Genomic DNA, 20,387 nt, shown 5'->3' with positions numbered 1-20,387 from the left:
TTTCCAAGCTTTTTAAAGGCACAGTCAACTTAGTGTATGTAAACTTCTGACCTACTGGAATTGTGATACAGTGAATTATAAGTGAAATAATCTGTCTGTAAACAATTGTTGGAAAAATGACTTGTGTCATGCACAAAGTAGATGTCCTAACCGACTTGCCAAAACTATAGTTTGTTAACAAGAAATTTGTGGAGTGGTTGAAAAACGAGTTTTATTGACTCCAACCTAAGTGTATGTAAACTTCCGACTTCAACTGTACAGTATATAACATTCTATTGGTTGCAAGAATTTTGTATAATCATTTCAATCCAGCGCCGTTTTGTGTATCAGTTCATAAACCATGTACCAATCAGTACATCGAAGATCTCCTCCCAACTATTTTGCAACCTGTATTTTTTTTTAAACTGGTATACTTCATTTATCTTTAGCCAATTTTGGTCTTTAATGCAGGGCCGACAGAAGTTCCTTACCTTCTCCCCTTTCCTTCTCCATTTTTGCAGTAATGCTGCAATCAGTTGGTTGTAATTTTAGATGGAGCAGACATTTCCACCCAGGTTTCATTGAAATGAATAGGAGCGTCTCACGCTCAGCAAGTCTAGTGTAGCAGGACATTAAGTTACGCCTCAACTGGGGAGGGGGGCATTGGAAAACACTTTGTTTCTTAAAAAAATAAGTCAGACACCAGAGGGCCATTGGAAAACACTTCATTGTTTAAAAAAATTCAAATAAAAACTACAATCATGAAAATAAACAGAGCAGATTGCTTGACAGAGGTGGCCTTGTTGTGAGGCAACGCAGCGTTCCCCATGGATGATAACAGTGTGGTCGGCTGAAGGGTCCCTCAGGTCAAGTCCACGGATGACTCAATGGCTCGGTCTGGTTCTGGTCCTGATGCAGCCACCTGGATCTGCAGCCATTCTCACCAGAGCAGCTCAGATAGTCACTTGACCGTAGGAGGCGTGTAGTGGGTCCGGCACCGTTCACTGAACACCTGAGGAAGGAACAGCACAGGAGAAGGTCATTGAAGTGCATATATCTGTGTCTGAGAGAGAGATCTTGGGAGTGTGCTTGAGAGGTCAAACAGGCCATGAGATGAGAGGTCAGAGTGATGGTCTTACCTTCAGACTTCTGTCATTAACAACCTCTTCGACATTCAGCTCCGACCGCATGAGTTTTAACTGGAGGAGAAAAGACAGACAGACACTCATATAACTACAACAAGGTAACACTGAACCCTGCTCCTAATACAGTCAAATACTGACAACAACAGAAACCTGGAGACTATTGAGGTGTTAAGAATTCCAGCTCCTAGTTAGCAGTTTTAGCAACCCTGACCTGGTAGTTTGTTCTGCTTGCCCATCACTCCTTATTTTCTTATTAGTGGTGCCTACAAGTCACCTCACTTGTATCAGCCAATCACAGTTCGCCATTTCCTGTGTGCCTCACTGAACCTCGCCGCTGCCGTCAGAATGAGATCGTGGTCAGAATGGACTGACTGTTTGACCTGTGTTTTAGGGCATCGAAGTGTCAGTACTGTTATTGCTTCTTTAGGTCATTACTTCATTGCTGTTAAGGGAGCCATTGTTATTTACCATGTTAATAATGTTTACAAGGTATTTTCCTGTTCCATGTGCGTCATGTCATTTCTAGCCTGCTAGCCAAGATGTTAGCCAGCCATGCTAGCTCATTTATGCTGTGTGACACATGCCTCGTTTAAGATATATACTATTCTGTTTATACTGTTAAGTTTATAGCCATTTATAACCTTTGTGACGCCTCATACTACCGTGTACTGTATTTAGCATGTAGCCTCATTTAGCCTGCGTCTTTTCCACGTTAGTCGTGGTCACGTGTCGGCATTTTAGCTAACAACTGCTGCATCCAAAATAGGGCTCAATGATCAAAAGCAAATAATCTTAACTACTGTTCAAGCAACAATGAAAACAACATTGTATGCATATATAATTGAGTTGTTTTTATCTATAAAATATGTAGAGAATCTTATAAACCCAGCCTGGCTAGCTGGCTTCACCATATCTTATAAACCCAGCCTGGCTAGCTGGCTACACCATATCTTATAAACCTGGCCTGGCTAGCTGGCTTCACCATATCTTATAAACCTGGCCTGGCTAGCTGGCTTCACCATATCTTATAAACCTGGCCTGGCTAGCTGGCTTCACCATATCTTATAAACCTAGCCTGGCTAGCTGGCTTCAACATATCTTATAAACCTGGCCTGGCTAGCTGGCTTCACCATATCTTATAAACCCGGCCTGGCTAGCTGGCTTCACCATATCTTATAAACCTGGCCTGGCTAGCTGGCTTCACCATATCTTATAAACCTGGCCTGGCTAGCTGGCTTCACCATATCTTATAAACCTGGCCTGGCTAGCTGGCTTCACCATATCTTATAAACCTGGCCTGGCTAGCTGGCTTCACCATATCTTATAAACCTGGCCTGGCTAGCTGGCTTCACCATATCTTATAAACCTGGCCTGGCTAGCTGGCTTCACCATATCTTATAAACCTGGCCTGGCTAGCTGGCTTCACCATATCTTATAAACCTGGCCTGGCTAGCTGGCTAGCTGGCTTCACCATATCTTATAAACCTGGCCTGGCTAGCTGGCTTCACCATATCTTATAAACCCGGCCTGGCTAGCTGGCTTCACCATATCTTATAAACCCGGCCTGGCTAGCTGGCTTCACCATATCTTATAAACCTGGCCTGGCTAGCTGGCTTCACCATATCTTATAAACCCGGCCTGGCTAGCTGGCTACACCATATCTTATAAACCTGGCCTGGCTAGCTGGCTTCACCATATCTTATAAACCCGGCCTGGCTAGCTGGCTTCACCATATCTTATAAACCTGGCCTGGCTAGCTGGCTTCACCATATCTTATAAACCTGGCCTGGCTAGCTGGCTTCACCATATCTTATAAACCTGGCCTGGCTAGCTGGCTTCACCATATCTTATAAACCTGGCCTGGCTAGCTGGCTTCACCATATCTTATAAACCTGGCCTGGCTAGCTGGCTTCACCATATCTTATAAACCTGGCCTGGCTAGCTGGCTTCACCATAGTGTTGCACCTAATACCTGTTTTGCACTATTGGTTAGAGCCTGTAAGTAAGCATTTCACTGTAAGGTCTACACCTGTTGCATTCAGCGTACGTGACAAATAAACTTTGATTTGATTGTGTGTTGTCAAAAAAATGGCAGCGGTCTACCTACATTACCATGGAGGGGTGTAGCAGCGGGAAAATGTTTGGGGGTGGGGGGAGCTACGTGGGGGGCTGTAGCTTAGTAGAGTGTAGTACAGGTAATGTATTACCTTGGTACAGTGTGGTGTGGATCATAGTGTAGTATAGGTAATGTATTACCTTGGTCTGTTCCTTCCTGAGTAGTTTGACAGTTGTCATGTTGTCTCCGTCCTTGGCTCTCTGCTCTCTCAGCTGGCCCACCACCTCAGAGGTCTGGGCTATACACGTCTTAATGGCTCGGTCTCTGCTCAGGTGGGCCTCCATCAGCTGCAACAACACCACAAACATAACATACACAAAACATGACACCACATATACACAACAAACATCAAATACAACAAACACCACATACAGTTGAAGTCGGAAATTTACATACACCTTAGCCAAATACATTTAAAACCTCTTGAGCCTATGGGGGGTGCTATTTCGACTTTGGAAAAATGTGTTCCCAAATTAAACTGCCTCGTACTCAATTCTTGCTCGTACAATTTGCATATTATTATTACTATTGGATAGAAAACACTCTCTAGTTTCTAAAACCGTTTGAATTATTTCTCTGAGTGAAACAGAACTCATTCTGCAGCACTTTTCCTGTCAGGGAGTGAGATTTCAGAAATCGAGGTCCCTGTTCTGAGGTCAGTTTATAAGTCCCCATGTAAGCCATCGGGCTACATGCACTGCATACGTCTTCCTCTAGATGTCAGTAAGCGGGGAGAATTTGAATGGAGTGGATTGCGCAATCTGGGACCTTATATAAGACCCTGGAGCGGAAGTACCGTCCTTTTCAACGTTGCGCCTGGCGCAGTAGGGACATCAGAGTGGCCTCCTGCCAAGCTTTCGTTTTGCCAGTTCTATATCTCCGGTCATGTTTTTATTCGTTATAGTTGTTAAAGACATCATAAGGTAGTTAATTTAAACCGACTTATAGCAATTTATATCAGTTTATTGCGATTTTCTGGCATTTCTTTGTGACGCGCTTTCAAGAGTTGGACACCTTTCCGGCACATGCCGAACGTTAGCGGCTATTTCGACAGGACAAGAGGACAGCTTTCAACCAAAAGACGATTGTTCTGGACAAAGGACACCTTTCCCAAGATTCTGATGGGAGGTCATCAAAAAGTAAGAACTATTTATGCTGATAAATCGTTGTTCTGTTGAAAAATGTTAAATGCATAAGCCGCCATTAATTTCAGTGTAGCCTTGCTTTAGCGCACGATGTATTGCGCAATAACGTTAATTTAAAAAATGTTACAAAGCGATTGCATTAAGAACTAATTTGTCTTTCATTTGCTGTCCACCATGTATTTTTTAGTCAAGTTTATGATTATTTATTGATTAGAATAAGTGACTCTCCAAGATGGCGCCCGACATTTTCTGGGCAGCTTGGCAACTTTTCTCATTGTATAACCACGATTTGTGACGCTAAATATGCACATTTTCGAACAAACTCTATATGCATTGTGTAATATGATGTTACAGGACTGTCATCTGAAGAATTCTGAGAAGGTTAGTGAAAATTAATATATTTTGGTGGTGAATACGTTATCGCTATGTTTGGCTGGAATCAATGCTGTTGTGTGGTTTGCTACTGTGCTAAGCTAATATAACGCTATATTGTGTTTTCGCTGTAAAACACTTAGAAAATCTGAAATATTGTCTGGATTCACAAGATCTGTGTCTTTCAATTGCTGTACGCTGTGTATTTTTAAGAAATGTTTTATGATGAGTAATTAGGTAATACACGTTGCTCTCTGTAGTTATTCTAGTCGAGTTGTGATGGTGGCTGCAATGGTAAACTATGATTTATACCTGAAATATGCACATTTTTCTAACAAAACATATGCTATACAATAAATATGTTATCAGACTGTCATCTGATGAATTTGTTTCTTGGTTAGTGGCTATTTATATCTTTATTTGGTCGAATTTGTGATAGCTACTGATGGAGTAAAAAACTGGTGGAGTAAAAAAAAAATGGTGTCTTTTGCTAACGTGGTTAGCTAATAGATTTACATATTGTGTCTTCCCTGTAAAACATTTTAAAAATCAGAAATGATGTCTGGATTCACAAGATGTGTATCTTTCATCTGGTGTCTTGGACTTGTGATTTAATGATATTTAGATGCTAGTATTTACTTGTGACGCTATGCTAGGCTATGCTAGTCAGCTTTTTTACTGGTGGGGGTGCTCCCGGATCCGGGTTTGGGAGGAACTAGAAGTTAAACTCAGTTTTTCACAATTCCTGACATTTAATCCTAGTACAAATTCCCTGTCTCAGGTCAGTTAGGATCACCACTTTATTTTAAGAATGTGAAATGTCAGAATAGTAGTAGAGGGAATGATTTATTTCAGCTTAAATTTTTTTCATCACATTCCCAGTGGGTCAGAAGTTTACATACACTCAATTAGTATTTGGTAGCATTGCCTTTAAATTGTTTAACTTGGGTCAAATGTTTCGGGTAGCCTTCGACCTGCTTCACACAATAAGTTAGGTGAATGTTGGCCCATTCCTCCTGATAGAGCTGGTGTAACTGAGTCAGCTTTGTAGGCCTCCTTGCTCGCACACACTTTTTCAGTTCTGCCCACAAATTTCCCATAGAATTGAGGTCAGGGCTTTGTGATGGCCACCACAATACCGTGACTTTGTTGTCCTTAAGCCATTTTGCCACAACTTTGGAAGTATACTATGGCTTTCACTAGATGTCAACAGTCTTTAGAAATTGTTCAATGTTTTTTTTTTTTAAATGAAGAAGTACTCATATTCTTTCTAAGTGTCACTCAGAAGGACTCTAGTATTTTTGGTGAATGACTGTGCGCTCGTTGTTTTTCTTCGGTATTGGAAACAGTTAATTCCGTCTTAAATTGTATCGATTATTAACATATTAGTGTACTGAGGTTGGATTAGAAATGTTGTTTGAAATGTTTGGACCAAGTTTACAGGTAACTTTTTAGAATCCTTTGTAGGCATGTTGTGCGAGTTTGAACAGGTGTACTTCTGAAACAAACGCGCCAAATAAACGGACATTTTTGGGATATAAAGAAGGACTTTATCGAACAAAACAACCATTCATTGTGTAACTGGGACATTTGGGATTGCAAAAAGAGGAAGATCTTCAAAAGGTAAGCGATTTATTTTATTGCTATTTCTGACTTTCGCGATGCATCTGCTTGGTTGGAAAATGTTTTTAATGCTTTTGTATGCGGGGCGCTGTCCTCCGATAATCGCTTGGTATGCTTTCACCATAAAGCCTTTTTGAAATCTGACAAAGCGGCTGGATTAACTTCTTACGGCTGAGATCCCCGTTAACGGGATCGACTTGACAACAGCCAGTGAAAGTGCAGGGCGCCAAATTCAAACAGCAGAAATCTCATCATTAAAAATCCTCAACCATAAGTATTTTACACCATTTTAAAGATAAACTTGTTGTTAATCCCACCACCGTGTCTGATTTCAAAAAGGCTTAACGACGAAAGCACACCATCTGATTATGTTAGGTCAGTACCTAGTCACAGAAAAACACAGGCATTTTTACAGCCAAAGAGAGGAGTCACAAAAAGCAGAAAGAGATAAAATGAATCCCTAACCTTTGATGATCTTTATCAGATGACACTCATAGGACTTCATGTTACACAATACATGTATGTTTTGTTCGATAAAGTTCATATTTATATCCAAAAATCTTAGTTTACATTGGCGCGTTATGTTCAGTAATGTTTTGCCTCCAAAACATCCGGTGATTTTGCAGAGAGCCACATCAATTTACAGAAATACTCATAATAAACATTGATAAAAGATACAAGTATTATACATGGAACTTTAGATAAACTTCTCCTTAATGCAACCGCTGTGTCAGATTTCAAAAAAACTTTACCGAAAAAGCACACCATGCTATAATCTGAGTACAGCGCTCAGAGACCAAAACAAGCCACATACTAATATACTATATACTAATTAATATGCATATCTTAGCTTCTGGGACTGAGTAGCAGGCAGTTTACTCTGGGCACCTTATTCATCCAAGCTACTCAATACTGCCCCCAGCCATAAGAAGTTAACAAGAAGTTAAGCTTTAAAATGATGTAAGACACTTGAATCTTCATGAATGTTTAATATTACGAATTTTGTATTTCGCACTCTGCAATTTCACCGGATGTTGGCCAGGTGGGACGCTACCGTCCTGTATGGGATGAAAACAAAATGTTCAGTCTGATCAACTGTAGGCTACTGATCTCAACCACAGCTGCTACGGCCAATGCACCAAGTCCCCTCTGGCCAGGGTAAACCAAGATGGTCAGGGTGAATAAGCTGTATGATTCTGCTGTTGTTAGTAGCCTACAGTTGATCAGACTGAAACATTGTCTCATTACAATTTTGGGTTCTAGTTTGAAATACTTGCTACACCAGAAGTGAATTGTTACATGAATGAGGAATGTAAACTCAGCAAAAAAAGAAATGTCACTTTTTTAGGACCCTGTCTTTCAAAGATAATTCGTAAAAATCCAAATAACTTCACAGATCTTCATTGTAAAGGGTTTAAACACTGGTTCCCATGTTTGTTCAATGAACCATAAACAATTAATGAACATGCACCTGTGGAATGGATGTTAAAACTTCTTATGGCTGCAATCCCGGTAACGGGATGATATGACAACAGCCAGTGAAATCCCAGGTCCACAATAAATGCTTGATTTGTTCGATAATGTCCGTTATTTATGTCCAATTAGCTACTTTGGTTAGCGTGTTTGGTAAAAAATTCCAAAGTCACAAAGCGCGTCCACTATAACGTGACGAAATGTCCAAAAGTTCCGTAACAGTCAGTAGAAACATGTCAAACGATGTACTGAATCAATCTTTAGAATGTTGTTAACATACATCTTGAATAACGTTCCAACCGGAGAATTACATTGACTTCAGATGAGCGATGGAACGGAGCTGCCTCTCACGTGAAGGCGCATGGTCAAAGCGTGGTCAGCTCATGGCAGTGGTTACTCATTCCTGTCTCCTTCGGCCCCCCTTCACAGTAGAGTCATCAGACAAAGTTCTGTTGACCGTTGACATCTAGTGGAAGCCGTAGGAAGTGAAAACTCATCCATATCTCCCTGTAATTTCAATGAGAGCTTGGTTGAAAATCTACCAGCCTCAGAAAAAATCCAAACAGGAAGTGGAACTTCTCAGGTTTTTGCCTGCCATATGAGTTCTGTTATACTCACAGACATAATTCAAACAGTTTTAGAAACTTCAGAGTGTTTTCTATCCAATACTAATAATAATATGCATATATTAGCAACTATGACTGAGGAGCAGGCCATTTACTCTGGGCACCTCTGTGCACCTTTCATCCAAGCTACTCAATACTGCCCCTGCAGTCATAAGAAGTTTTTAATACACTAACAGCTTACAGACGGTAGGCAATTAAGGTCACATTTATGAAAACTTAGGACACTAAAGAGGCCTTTCTACTGACTCTAAAAAACACCATAAGAAAGATGCCCAGGGTCCCTGCGAGTTACACTGCTCATCTGCGTGAACGTGCCTTAGGCATGCTGCAAGGAGGCATGCAGATGTGGCCAGGGCAATAAATTGCAATGTCCGTACCGTGAGAAGCCTAAGACAGCGCTACAGGGAGACGGACAGCTGATCGTCCTCGCAGTGGCAGACCACGTGTAACAACACCTGCACAGGATCGGCCCATCCGAACATCACACCTGCGGGACAGGTACAGGATGGCAACAACAACTGCCCGAGCAAAAAGCAAAAAGAGCAAAAAGTGCTCTTCACTGACAAGTCGCGGTTTTGTCTCACCAGGGGTGATGGTCGCATTCACGTTTATCGTCGAAGGAATGAGCGTTACACCGAGGCCTGTACTCTGGAGCGGGATCGAGTTGGAGGTGGAGGGTCCGTTATGGTCTGGGGCGGTGTGTCACAGCATCATAGGACTGAGCTTGTTGTCATTGCAGACAATCTCAATGCTGTGCATTACAAGGAAGACATCCTCTTCCCTCATGTGGTACCCTTCCCGCAGGCTCATCCTAACATGACCCTCCAGCGTGACAATGCCACCAGCCATACTGCTCGTTCTGTGCGTGATTTCCTGCAAGACAGGAACGTCAGTGTTCTGCCATGGCCAGCGAAGAGCCCGGATCTCAATCCCATTGAGCACGTCTGGGACCTGTTGGATCGGAGGGCGAGGGCTAGGGCCATTACCCCCAGAAATGTCCGTGAACTTGCAGGTGTCTTGGTGGAAGAGTGGGGTAACATCTCATGCACTGCAGTACTTAATGCAGCTGGTGGCCACACCAGATACTGACTGTTACTTTTGATTTTGACCCCCCTCTTTGTTCAGGGACACATTATTCCATTTCTGTTAGTCACATGTCTGTGGAACTTGTTCAGTTTATGTTACAGTTGTTGAAACTTGTTGTGTTCATACAAATATTTACACATGTTAAGTTTGCTGAAAATAAATGCCGTTGACAGTGAGAGGACGTTTATTTTTTTGCTGAGTTTATATGGTGGGGTATGGGCCTGAAGAGTTACTAAGTGAGGGAAAAGGCAATCACTTGGTTGCGGCCACTGATAGGGTTGGAAAGCTATGGATTAGTGAAGAATGTGGGTCAGGTCAGATGAAGTGAAGAGGAACAGTCCTATGACATACACACATGGGAAGCAGGGCCATGACTATACCAATGAGAGGAACCACTTAACTTCTTATGGCTGGGGGCGCTATTTTCACATTCGGATGAATAAGCGTGCCCAGAGTAAACTGCCTGCTACTCAGGCCCAGAAGCTAAGATATGCATATTAATTAGTATATTTGGATAGAACACACTCTGAAGTTTCTAAAACTGTTTGAATGATGTCTGTGAGTATAACAGAACTCATATGGCAGGGAAAAACCTGAGAAAAAATCCAACCAGGAAGTGGGAAATCTGAGGTTTGTAGATTTTCAAGTATATGCCTATCCAAGATAGTGTACATTTGGTCCGATTGCACTTCCTGAGGCTTCCACTAGATGTCAACAGTCTTTAGAACCTTGTTTCAGGCTTTTACTGTGAAAGGGGAGCGAATAAGAGCCGTTTGACTTAGGGGTCTGGCAGAATGCCATGAGCTAAGTCACGAGCGCAGCTGTGAGAGCGAGCTGAGTTCCCTTTCATACATTTAAAGACAAAGGAATTGTCCGGTTGGAACATTATTGAAGATTTATGATAAAAACATCCTAAAGATTGATTCTATACATCGTTTGACATGTTTCTACGAACTGTACTGGAACTGTTTTGACTTTGTCTGAACTAAGTGCCTGCGCCTTGTGTATTTGGATTTGTGAACTAAACGCGTGAACAAAAAGGAGGTATTTGGACATAAATGATGGACTTTATCGAACAAAACAAACATTTATTGTGGAACTGGGATTCCTGGGAGTGCATTCCGATGAAGATCATCAAAGGTAAGTGAATATTTATAATGCTATTTCTGACTTCTGTTGACTCCACAACAAGGCGGGTATCTGTATGGCTTGTTTTGGTGGCTGAGTGCTGTACTCAGATTATTCCATGGTGTGCTTTCGCTGTAAAGCTTTTTTACATTTTTTTATCTGACACAGCGGTTGCATTAAGGAGAAGTATATCTTTAATTCCATGCATAACACTTGTATTTTCATCAACAGTTATGATGAGTATTTCTGTAAATTGATGTGGGTCTCTGCAAAATCACTGGATGTTTTGGAACTACTGAACATAACGCGCCAATGTAAACTGAGATTTTTGGAAATAAATATGAACTTTATTGAACAAAACATACATGTATTGTGTAAGTCCTATGAGTACCATCTGATGAAGATCATCAAAGGTTAGTGATTCATTTTATCTCTATTTCTGCTTTTTGTGACTCCTCTATTTGGCTGGGAAAATGCCTGTGTTTTGTGACTAGGCACTGACCTAACATAATCGCGCATGGTATGCTTTCGTCGTAAAGCCTTTTTGAAATCGGACACGGTGGTGGGTTTAACAACAAGTTTATCTTTAAAATGGTGTATAATACTTGTATGCTTGAGGAATTTTAATTATGAGATTTTTGTTGTTTTGAATTTGGCGCCCTGCACTTTCACTGGCTGTTGTCATATCGATCCCGTTAACGGGATCTCAGCCGTAAGAATTTAAGTTCCTGCCTAGCAACAGAGATGTATTGGCTAGTTGACTCCACCCAGTAGAGGGTAAAAATATATATACTTGTGGAAACATGTCTTTGTCTTTTCAGCTGTTTGACCCAGTGGGTGACATTTGGTTTGAGCTTTTCTTAGTCGTCCGTGAGTTTTACTCTGTTTATTTAGAACACTATCCAATGCAAAGGCTACAGCATGTCAGATATCACGGGCTTAAGGTATACTGGTGTGGAGAAAGGAGAGGTTAAAGGTAATCTGTGTAGAGGAGAGGTTAAAGGTAATCTGTGTAGAGGAGAGGTTAAAGGTAATCTGTGTAGAGGAGAGGTTAAAGGTATACTGGTGTGGAGGGGGGAGGTTAAAGGTAAAAGCTGTGACTCACAGACTCATAGAGCTTTCTGCATGTCTGGGAGGCGTCCACTCTGCCTGAGAAGGAGACAGTCGGAACGGTGGTGTTGAGAGAATGGACAATACGGTCATCTATGTTACGCATCGCCTTCAGAACATCCTGGGGGGAGGGACAGACAGATCGTTACTGACAGACCCAGACAGTTTATTGACAGAGTTTACTGACAAAATAGAACAGTGCAGATCTTCTGAGAGGCCAACTGAGGCAGAGACACTGTCCTTAGACCCAGGGGCGGACTGGCCATCTGGTACTTCGGGCATCTTTAGCTCAGTGGGCCTGTCTAACTATGTTTTTTGTTGTTGTGCAAAATCATTATTATCTGGCAAAAAAATTGTAGCTTCAAAGAAAAAAAAGTTGCCGGTGTGTTAGGGCTGATTTTTGGTCCCAGTCCACCCCTGCTTAGACCACAAGCAAAAGGTTGTCAAGCGCTAACTACATATGGGGTGTGAAACATCCATTGACCCGAGCTCTCTTCTTTAAAAGCATGAATGAATGTGTAGCTAACTTACTTAGACATTATATATATTTAGCTAGCTAGCTGTAACACAGTATTACGTGCGTAAATAATAGGTGTCACCTGACCATTCTGTTATGCACGTTGCACAATCTAAGCCAGGGGAAATAGTATGACTGCTAAAACAGCAGAGTGCATTTAGCATTCACTGCAAGTGAAGATGTTGCCTGACACCAGACTGTGATACCTCTGGTTTGTGCATTTCTGGTTCACAGTAATGCCATACATTAGTTTGCAAAATTTCCTATCAAGCTCTAGAAGCCAGAATGTAGAATACATTTATATTTTAACTTACTTTACGGGTTGTCCGTGTGGTTGGTCCTTTTGCAGGTAGGAATATATCCACAGGAAAGTATAATTAAATAACCTGGTAGTGCATTCAGATGTCTAACACCTAAAGCGTGTGCAGAACCATGTAAACACGTGCACCAGCTCGTCTAGTATGTGTGCGTGTGCAGAACCATGTAAACACGTGCACCAGCTCGTCTAGTATGTGTGCGTGTGCAGAACCATGTAAACACGTGCACCAGCTCGTCTAGTATGTGTGCGTGTGCAGAACCATGTAAACACGTGCACCAGCTCGTCTAGTATGTGTGCGTGTGCAGAACCATGTAAACACGTGCACCAGCTCGTCTAGTATGTGTGCGTGTGCAGAACCATGTAAACACGTGCACCAGCTCGTCTAGTATGTGTGCGTGTCCTGCATGTATTAGAAATCTGAACACACAACCAGCACTTTGAAAAGTTGATGTAATTATACTTTCCTGTGGATATACAGTATTGTCTCACATTCCTACCTGCATAAGGACCAACCACACAGACAACCGGTAAAGTACGTTAAAATAGAATTTTCTTCAACATTCAGGCTTGTAGAGGTCGTGACATCAATTCAAGTCATTTCTTCGGGCTATGGAAGATGCAGAGTGAATTTGGCGTCACTAGCTAGGTTTCCATCCTATCCGTGACAGATTTTCATGCGAGTATTCTAAAATCCACATAAAGAAAATATGCAAATTTTCCCACCACTGACTTGTTGTGGATAGAAATCAGTGCTCTATGATGTAGTGCAAACAATATTTTATTTTTTGCTTAAGTTTTCATGTACCGAATAACAATCTAAAGTTCAATGTGTTTCCATCGCCGACAGTAGTCACCTGCATTCCAGGTAACTACCTCATGAAGCTGGTTGAGAGAATGCCAAGAGTGTCCAAAGCTGTCATCAAGTGTGGCTAATTTGAAGAATGTCAAATATCAAATATTTAGATTTGTTTAACACTTTTTTGGTTTCTATATGATTCCATGTGTGTTATTTCATAGTTTTTATGTCTTCACTATTATTCTACAATCTGGTATGCTCTGAACACCTCTTTGTATAACTCCAACTGTAGCTGAAGTGTAGTTTCTAGGATGAAGGTTCCATAGGGATCTGTAACTATCCTTTTTATTCGAAGGATTCTTTCTTGATCAAGGCCATATGTTTCAAAAGTCGTATCGCAAGTGATAATTTTTCACGTTTCTAAAAGTTAAAACTAGAGGTCGACCGATTTATGATTTTTCAACGCCGATACCGATTATTGGAGGACCAAAAAAAGCCGATACAGATTAATCGGACGATTTTTATTTATTTATTTGTAATAATGACAATTACAACAATACTGAATGAACACTTATTTTAACTTAATATAATACATCAATAAAATCAATTTAGCCTCAAATAAAAAATGAAACCTGTTCAATTTGGTTTAAATAATGCAAAAACAAAGTGTTGGAGAAGAAAGTAAAAGTGCAATATGTGACATGTAAGAAAGCTAACGTTTCAGTTCCTTGCTCAGAACATGAGAACATATGAAAGCTGGTGGTTCCTTTTAACATGAGTCTTCAATATTCCCAGGTAAGAAGTTTTAGGTTGTAGTTATTACAGGAATTATAGGACTATTTCACTCTATACGTTTTGTATTTCATATACCTTTGACTATTGGATGTTCTTATAGGCACTTTAGTATTGCCAGTGTAACAGTATAGCTTCCGCTCCTCTCCTCGCTCCTACCTGGGCTCGAACAAGGAACACATCGACAACAGCCACCCTCGAAGCAGCGTTACCCATGCAGAGCAAGGGGAACAACTACTCCAAGTCTCAGAGCGAGTGACGTTTGAAACGCTATTAGCGCGCACCCCGCTAACTAGCTAGCCATTTCACATCGGTTACACCAGCCTAATCTCGGGAGTTGATAGGCTTGAAGTCATAAACAGCTCAATGCTTGAAGCATTGCGAAGAGCTGCTGGCAAAACGCACGAAAGTGCTGTTTGAATGAATGCTTACGAGCCTGCTGCTGCCTACCACCGCTCAGTCAGACTGCTATATCAAATCATAGATTTAGTTATAACATAATAACACACAGAAATACGAGCCTTAGGTCATTAATATGGTAGAATCCGGAAACTATCATTTCGAAAACAAAACGTTTAATCTTTCAGTGAAATACAGAACCGTTCCGTATTTTATCTAACGGGTGGCATCCATAAGTCTAAACATTCCTGTTACATTGCACAACCTTCAATGTTGTCATAATTACGTAAAATTCTGGCAAATTAGTTCGTAATGAGCCAGGCAGCACAAACTGTTGCATATACCCTGACTCTGCATGCAATGAACACAAGAGAAGTGACACAATTCCACCTGGTTAATATTGCCTGCTAACCTGGATTTCTTTTAGCTAAATATGCAGGTTTAGAAATATATACTTCTGTGTATTGATTTTAAGAAAGGCATTGATGTTTATGGTTAGGTACACGTTGGAGCAACGATATGCACCGCATCGATTATATGCAACGCAGGACACGCTAGATAAACTAGTAATATCATCAACCATGTGTAGTTAACTAGTGATTATGATTGATTGTTTTTTATAAGATAAGTTTAATGCTAGCTAGCAACTTACCTTGGCTTCTACTGCATTCGCGTAACAGGCAGTCTCCTCGTGGAGTGCAATGTAATCAGGTGGTTAGAGCGTTGGACTAGTTAACTGTAAGGTTGCAAGATTGAATCCCTGAGCTGACAAGGTAAAAATCTGTCGTTCTGCCCCTGAACAAGGCAGTTAACCCACCATCATCATCCTAGGCCGTCATTGAAAATAAGAATGTGTTCTTAACTGACTTGCCTAGTTAAATATAGGTGTAAAAAAATTCTTATAATAATAAATTTAAAAAAATAAAAAAACGGCAAAATCGGCGACCAAAATGACCGATTTCCGATTGTTATGAAAACTTGAAATCGGCCCTAATTAATCGGCCGACCTCTAGTTAAAACACAGCGTCGGGGTTATAGTTCACATGAGGCCGTCGTGGGCGAAGCTAATGGCTGAGAACTGTAGGGGGAATGCCGCCTAGCTAATTTTCCCCCAACTGGAGTACTAAATCCCCTCGAGCTAAACATTTTAATGGACTGGAAAATAACAGTAAGTTCTAAGACTAAATACACTCCTTCTGGCTAGCTGTGGCGCTTTCAAGGAGCGGGACAATAACCCAGACGCTTATAAGAAATCCTGCTATGCCCTCAGATGAACCATCAAACAGGTGTCAATACAGGACTAAGATTGAATCCTACTACACTGGCTCCGACGCTCGTCGGATGTGGCAGGGCTTGCAAACGATAACGGACTACAAAGGGAAGCACAGCCGCGAGCTGCCCAGTGACACGAGCCTACCAGACGAGCTAAATGACTTCTATGCGCGCTTCAAGGCAAGCAACATTGAGGTGTAACGGATGTGAAATGGCTATCTAGTTAGCGGTGGTGCTCGCTAATAGCCTTTCAAATCGGTGATGTCACTTGCTCTGATACCTTGAAGTAGTGGTTCCCCTTGCTCTGCAAGGGCCGCCGCTTTTGTGGAGCGATGGGTAATGATGCTTCGTGGGTGACTGTTGTTGATGTGTGCAGAGGGTCCCTGGTTCGCGTCCGGGTCGGGGCGAGGGGACGGACTAAAGTTAAACTGTTACAGAGGCATGGATGAGAGCACCAGCTGTTCTAGACGACTGTGTGATCACGCTTGCCGATTTGAGTAAGACCTTTAAACAGGTCATCATTCACAAGGCCGCAGGGCCAAATGGATTAACAGGACTTGTACTCTGAGCATGCGCTGACCAACTGTCAAATGTCTTCACTGACATTTTCAACCTGTCCCTGGCCGAGTCTGTAATACCTACATATTTCAAGCAGACAACCACAGTCCCTGTGCCCAAGAACACCAAGGGAACCTGCCTAAAGGACTACTGACCCGTAGCACTCACATCTGTAGCCATGAAGTGCTTTGAAAGGCTGGTCATGGCTCACAAAACTATCATCCCAGAAACCCTAGACCCATTCCAATTTGCATACCGCTCTAACAGATCCTCAACACAGTGGCCCCTCAGGGGTGCGTGCTTAGTACCGTCCTGTACTCCCTGTTCACCCATGACTGCATGGCCAAGCACGACTCATTAAGTTTGTAGACGACAACAGTGGTAGGCCTGATCACTGACAATGATGAGACAGCCTCTAGGGAGGTGGTCAGAGACCTGGAAGTGTGGTGCCAGGACAACAACCTCTTCCACAACGTGATCAAGACAAAGGAGAGGATTGTGGACTACAGGAAAAGGAGGGCCGAGCACGCCCCCATTCTCATCAACGGGGCTGTAGTGGAGCAGGTTGAGAGCTTCAAGTTCCTTGGTGTTCACATCACTAACAAATCATCATGGTCCAAACACACCAAGACAGTTGTGAAGAGGGCACGACAAAGCCTATTCCCCCTCAGGAAATTGAAGAGATCTGGAATGGGTCCTCAGATCCCCAAAAAGTTTGACAGCTGCACCATCGAGAGCATCCTGACTGGTTGCATCACCACCTGGTATGGCAACTGCTCAGCCTCTGACCGCTAGAGGGTAGAGCGTGGGCCCAGTACATCACTGGGGCCTCTATACCAGGTGGTGTCAGAGGAAGTCCCTAAACATTGCCAAAGACACCCTAGTCATAGACTGTTCTCTCTGCTACCACACGGCAAGCGGTACCGGAGTGCCAAGTCTAGGTACAAAAGACTTCTGAACAGCTTCTACCTCCAAACCGTAATACTGCTTGACAGCTAATCAAATGGCAACCCAAACTATCTGCATTAACCCCAACCCTTTTTTATGTATAATGCTGCTACTCGTTGTTTTATCTATGCATAGTCACTTTACCTACATGTACATATCACCTCAGTTACCTCGACTAACCTGTATCCCCGCACATTGACTTGGTACTGGTACCCTCCTTATCTTCATTTCTATTCTTAAAACGGCACTCTTGGTTAAGGGCTTGTAAGTAAGCATTTGACGGTAAGGTCTACTACTCCTGTTGTATTCGGCACATGTGAGAAATAAACTTTGATTTGATTGTTGTCAAGCTTTACCGTATCAAAATTGGAGTTGTCTGTCCGGGGCAGGGATGGCTATCCCCCGGGCTGCCAAGGTTAATCAGGTGGACATGTTCCATGTTATGGACTGCGGGGCAGGGATGGCTCTCCACCGGGCTGCCAAGGTTAGTCAGGTGGACATGTTCCATGTTATGGAGGACTGCGGGGCAGGGATGGCTATCCGCCGGGCTGCCAAGGTTAGTCAGATGGACATGTTCCAAGCCATGGAGGACTGCGGGGCAGGGATGTTTTTAGGAGAATACCACGAGTATTTCTATTCTTATCTACCAAGGTGCATGGTGTACCTCGGCGGACCCTGGCGGACAGGCTGAGTGTTCGGGTGACCAATGGTTGTCGCAGTGGACCACCCACATTGCTTGCACCAGAGGATTAAAATTCTGTTGCAGCACTGTATCTACCGCACCAGCCATAGCGACCAGAAGGGGCTGGCTCTCCGGGGCACAAAACATGCAGCACAGAAAAGGAAGAGAAAAACTCCACCAGTAACCTGTCACGCCACCACCCTCAGGTACGTTTATATTTTTATTCAGTATAGTAAACACTTCGGAGACGAGGTTAGTCTCTCTTTTTAAAACAATTAAATAGATATGTCATTTAACACAATTGTATGGTGGCCAATAACTGGGGAACGTATGCCGATACGGGAGGTATTTTCATTGCTAAACCGCTTATCAAAAAGCTGATAATAGTAGTATTTCCACTGAAATGTCAAGCATGCTAATTGCTAACCGGTTAGCTAACATTTTTACGACACCAGTAATCACATAACGTTGATTGCTTGATCGCAGGATAATACCGTTGAAAATTATATATTTCTTAAACGCTGTTGAATATGCCAATGATAGGGGGTTGCACAAGTTAGAGAGCTAGGTCCATACCAGCAGGTGTCACTCATTCAATCCGATCACGACACAGAGCGTCACAATTATCCGTGTTTATCGGTTGTCGTGAATGTCATACTAAAATGCTATTCATGACATACAAAAAGATGACACCAGTATTACCTGAAACATTGAAAAGTCCTCACAGTTTAAAGTTCGGTTGGGCGCCGCCATTGTGGACTACAAGGTCCTCCCACGGGTCCTACATGCGCAACACGTGAAATACGTGCCCTGCCCGAATGCCTGAACATAATAAGCACATCCAAATGATAAAAACGATATTTACTGAAATAACAAACCAATTAACATACAATATTATGATAAAGTTAATTTCCGTTCATAATTTTGCACCAAAGATTCGCCGTATAAACATGGCATTTAATTCTGAAAGGTGCTTCTTATAAGTTCCATGTCAATGTACAGTACAGGTAGAACCGTGAGCAAAAGTGGCAAGAGTTGTGGAACAGGGGAAGACACCTGTATAAGATCCAGGAAAAAGAAGGGACGGGGGGGTCCTCAGGCCGAGAGAAGGGAGGAAAGTGTAGTCACAAGGCTGAGACACACAACGCTAAATAAGTGGTGGCTGTAATGCACCTTGAAGTTGGTTGCCAACCGCCATATAAAATCCACAGAAGAACAGAACGGGTACTAATTTCCCAGTTGAGCTCTGTCTGACGTACCATCAAAGACACTGAATAGCATTTTTACAACATTTCTGTAATATGTATTGTAATGAAACAGGCAGGGAGCAAGCCTCGAACCTTCGACCTTTTAAGCCCGAAGTCCAGCGCGCTATCGACTGTGCCGCAAAAGCATGGTCGAGCAGCAAAGTCGATACCAGGGTCCTTACAGTATCTTTGTATAACATGTTTTATTGAGCAGGCGATAGTAAGGCACCCTGCGCTCATGTAGGGTCCTTCTCATTTCCCTGCGACGCATTTGTCCCTAGTTACCACAGCCACAAATTCGAAATTGGCAATATCGTAAAACTTAATGAAAACTAAAATTAGCTTTTTGGTCTAGGTTAGGCATAATGTTAGCAGTGTGGTTACGTTTAGGGTTAGGTTTAAAATCAGGTTTTAAGGAGATACATTGTAGAAATAAGCGTGGTTTAGACATAATTATGACTTTGTGGTTGTGGTAAATAGTGAAGAGCCTTCTCCACCCCCTTCGCGGTCGCAGTTATATATATTGGGTCGTACGTGTATTGTGCTGCGTGACTTTCAACAGCTGAAGGGAACTGTCGAATAACATTTTTGGTACGTTTTCATGGCATAAGGTCGCATCTTATTTAAAACCTTTTAACATGAACTTCATCAGACCCTACAATGCTCTTGGCACGACCATAGGTGAGTACTGCATGTCAGTGTTTGACCCGTTCTATATCTGGTTTGAAGAACTGTGGGACAACAAGCACGTACGACAGACAGTCGAGAACCGTGATAGTTGGTTTGAGATTCGATATTCACCAGACATTTAGAGCTTCACACTTAAATAGCTCGTTAACGATTTGAAGTACAGTATTCAGGTTAGGAAAAATGGTGTAAAACATAAGACATTTATTATTTTCCCGATTCCGACCTGAGTTTCATTATCATACGGCATGAAGTAGGCAGCCTGGCCCACGGTCTAATGCAACTAGTTAGGTACCTTCAACAATTGCATGATTAAAATATTCTAATTTCAATCACTTTAACCACCTCGAGAAAATTCCAACAAACT

General features: G+C 42.3%; 2 protein-coding genes across 6 annotated transcripts in view; one reads left to right on the top strand and one right to left on the bottom strand.

The window, feature by feature from the left end:
- Nucleotides 1–688: 688 nt before the first annotated feature.
- Nucleotides 689–18,904, bottom strand: mix23 (mitochondrial matrix import factor 23). 3 transcript variants are annotated; one of them, XM_038972553.1, is made up of 5 exons: nt 18,789–18,904; nt 11,799–11,924; nt 3,381–3,527; nt 1,119–1,178; nt 689–991 (listed from the first exon to the last, which is right to left on the bottom strand). In XM_038972553.1, exons 1-5 carry the CDS (start codon nt 18,837–18,839, stop codon nt 941–943), a joined length of 435 nt encoding a protein of 144 aa, XP_038828481.1. In that variant the 5' UTR covers nt 18,840–18,904; the 3' UTR covers nt 689–940. The 3 variants fall into 3 exon arrangements, with proteins under 3 accessions (XP_038828481.1, XP_038828483.1, XP_038828482.1); XM_038972555.1 differs by lacking the exon at nt 18,789–18,904 and adding an exon at nt 17,761–17,983; XM_038972554.1 differs by lacking the exon at nt 18,789–18,904 and adding an exon at nt 12,635–12,749.
- The window catches only part of fam162a (family with sequence similarity 162 member A), a 24,057-nt gene continuing 21,874 nt past the window's right edge, over nt 18,205–20,387 (top strand). Inside the window, exon 1 of one of the 3 annotated variants that reach the window (XM_038972551.1) lies at nt 18,205–18,292. Coding sequence is in view for 1 of the 3 variants with exons in the window: in XM_038972550.1 (XP_038828478.1) it covers nt 19,972–20,014 (43 nt within the window). In the remaining 2 variants the exon portion in view is untranslated. Of the gene's footprint in view, nt 18,293–19,835; nt 20,015–20,387 lie in introns of those variants that run through there. The other 2 variants (XM_038972550.1, XM_038972552.1) reach the window with 2 other exon arrangements.

This window comes from Salvelinus namaycush, chromosome 33 (genome assembly GCF_016432855.1).
Source record: "Salvelinus namaycush isolate Seneca chromosome 33, SaNama_1.0, whole genome shotgun sequence".
Taxonomy (NCBI): domain Eukaryota; kingdom Metazoa; phylum Chordata; class Actinopteri; order Salmoniformes; family Salmonidae; genus Salvelinus; species Salvelinus namaycush.
The sequence above is the reverse complement of the archived record's forward strand: the minus strand, read 5'-3'. Positions and strand labels throughout refer to the sequence as shown.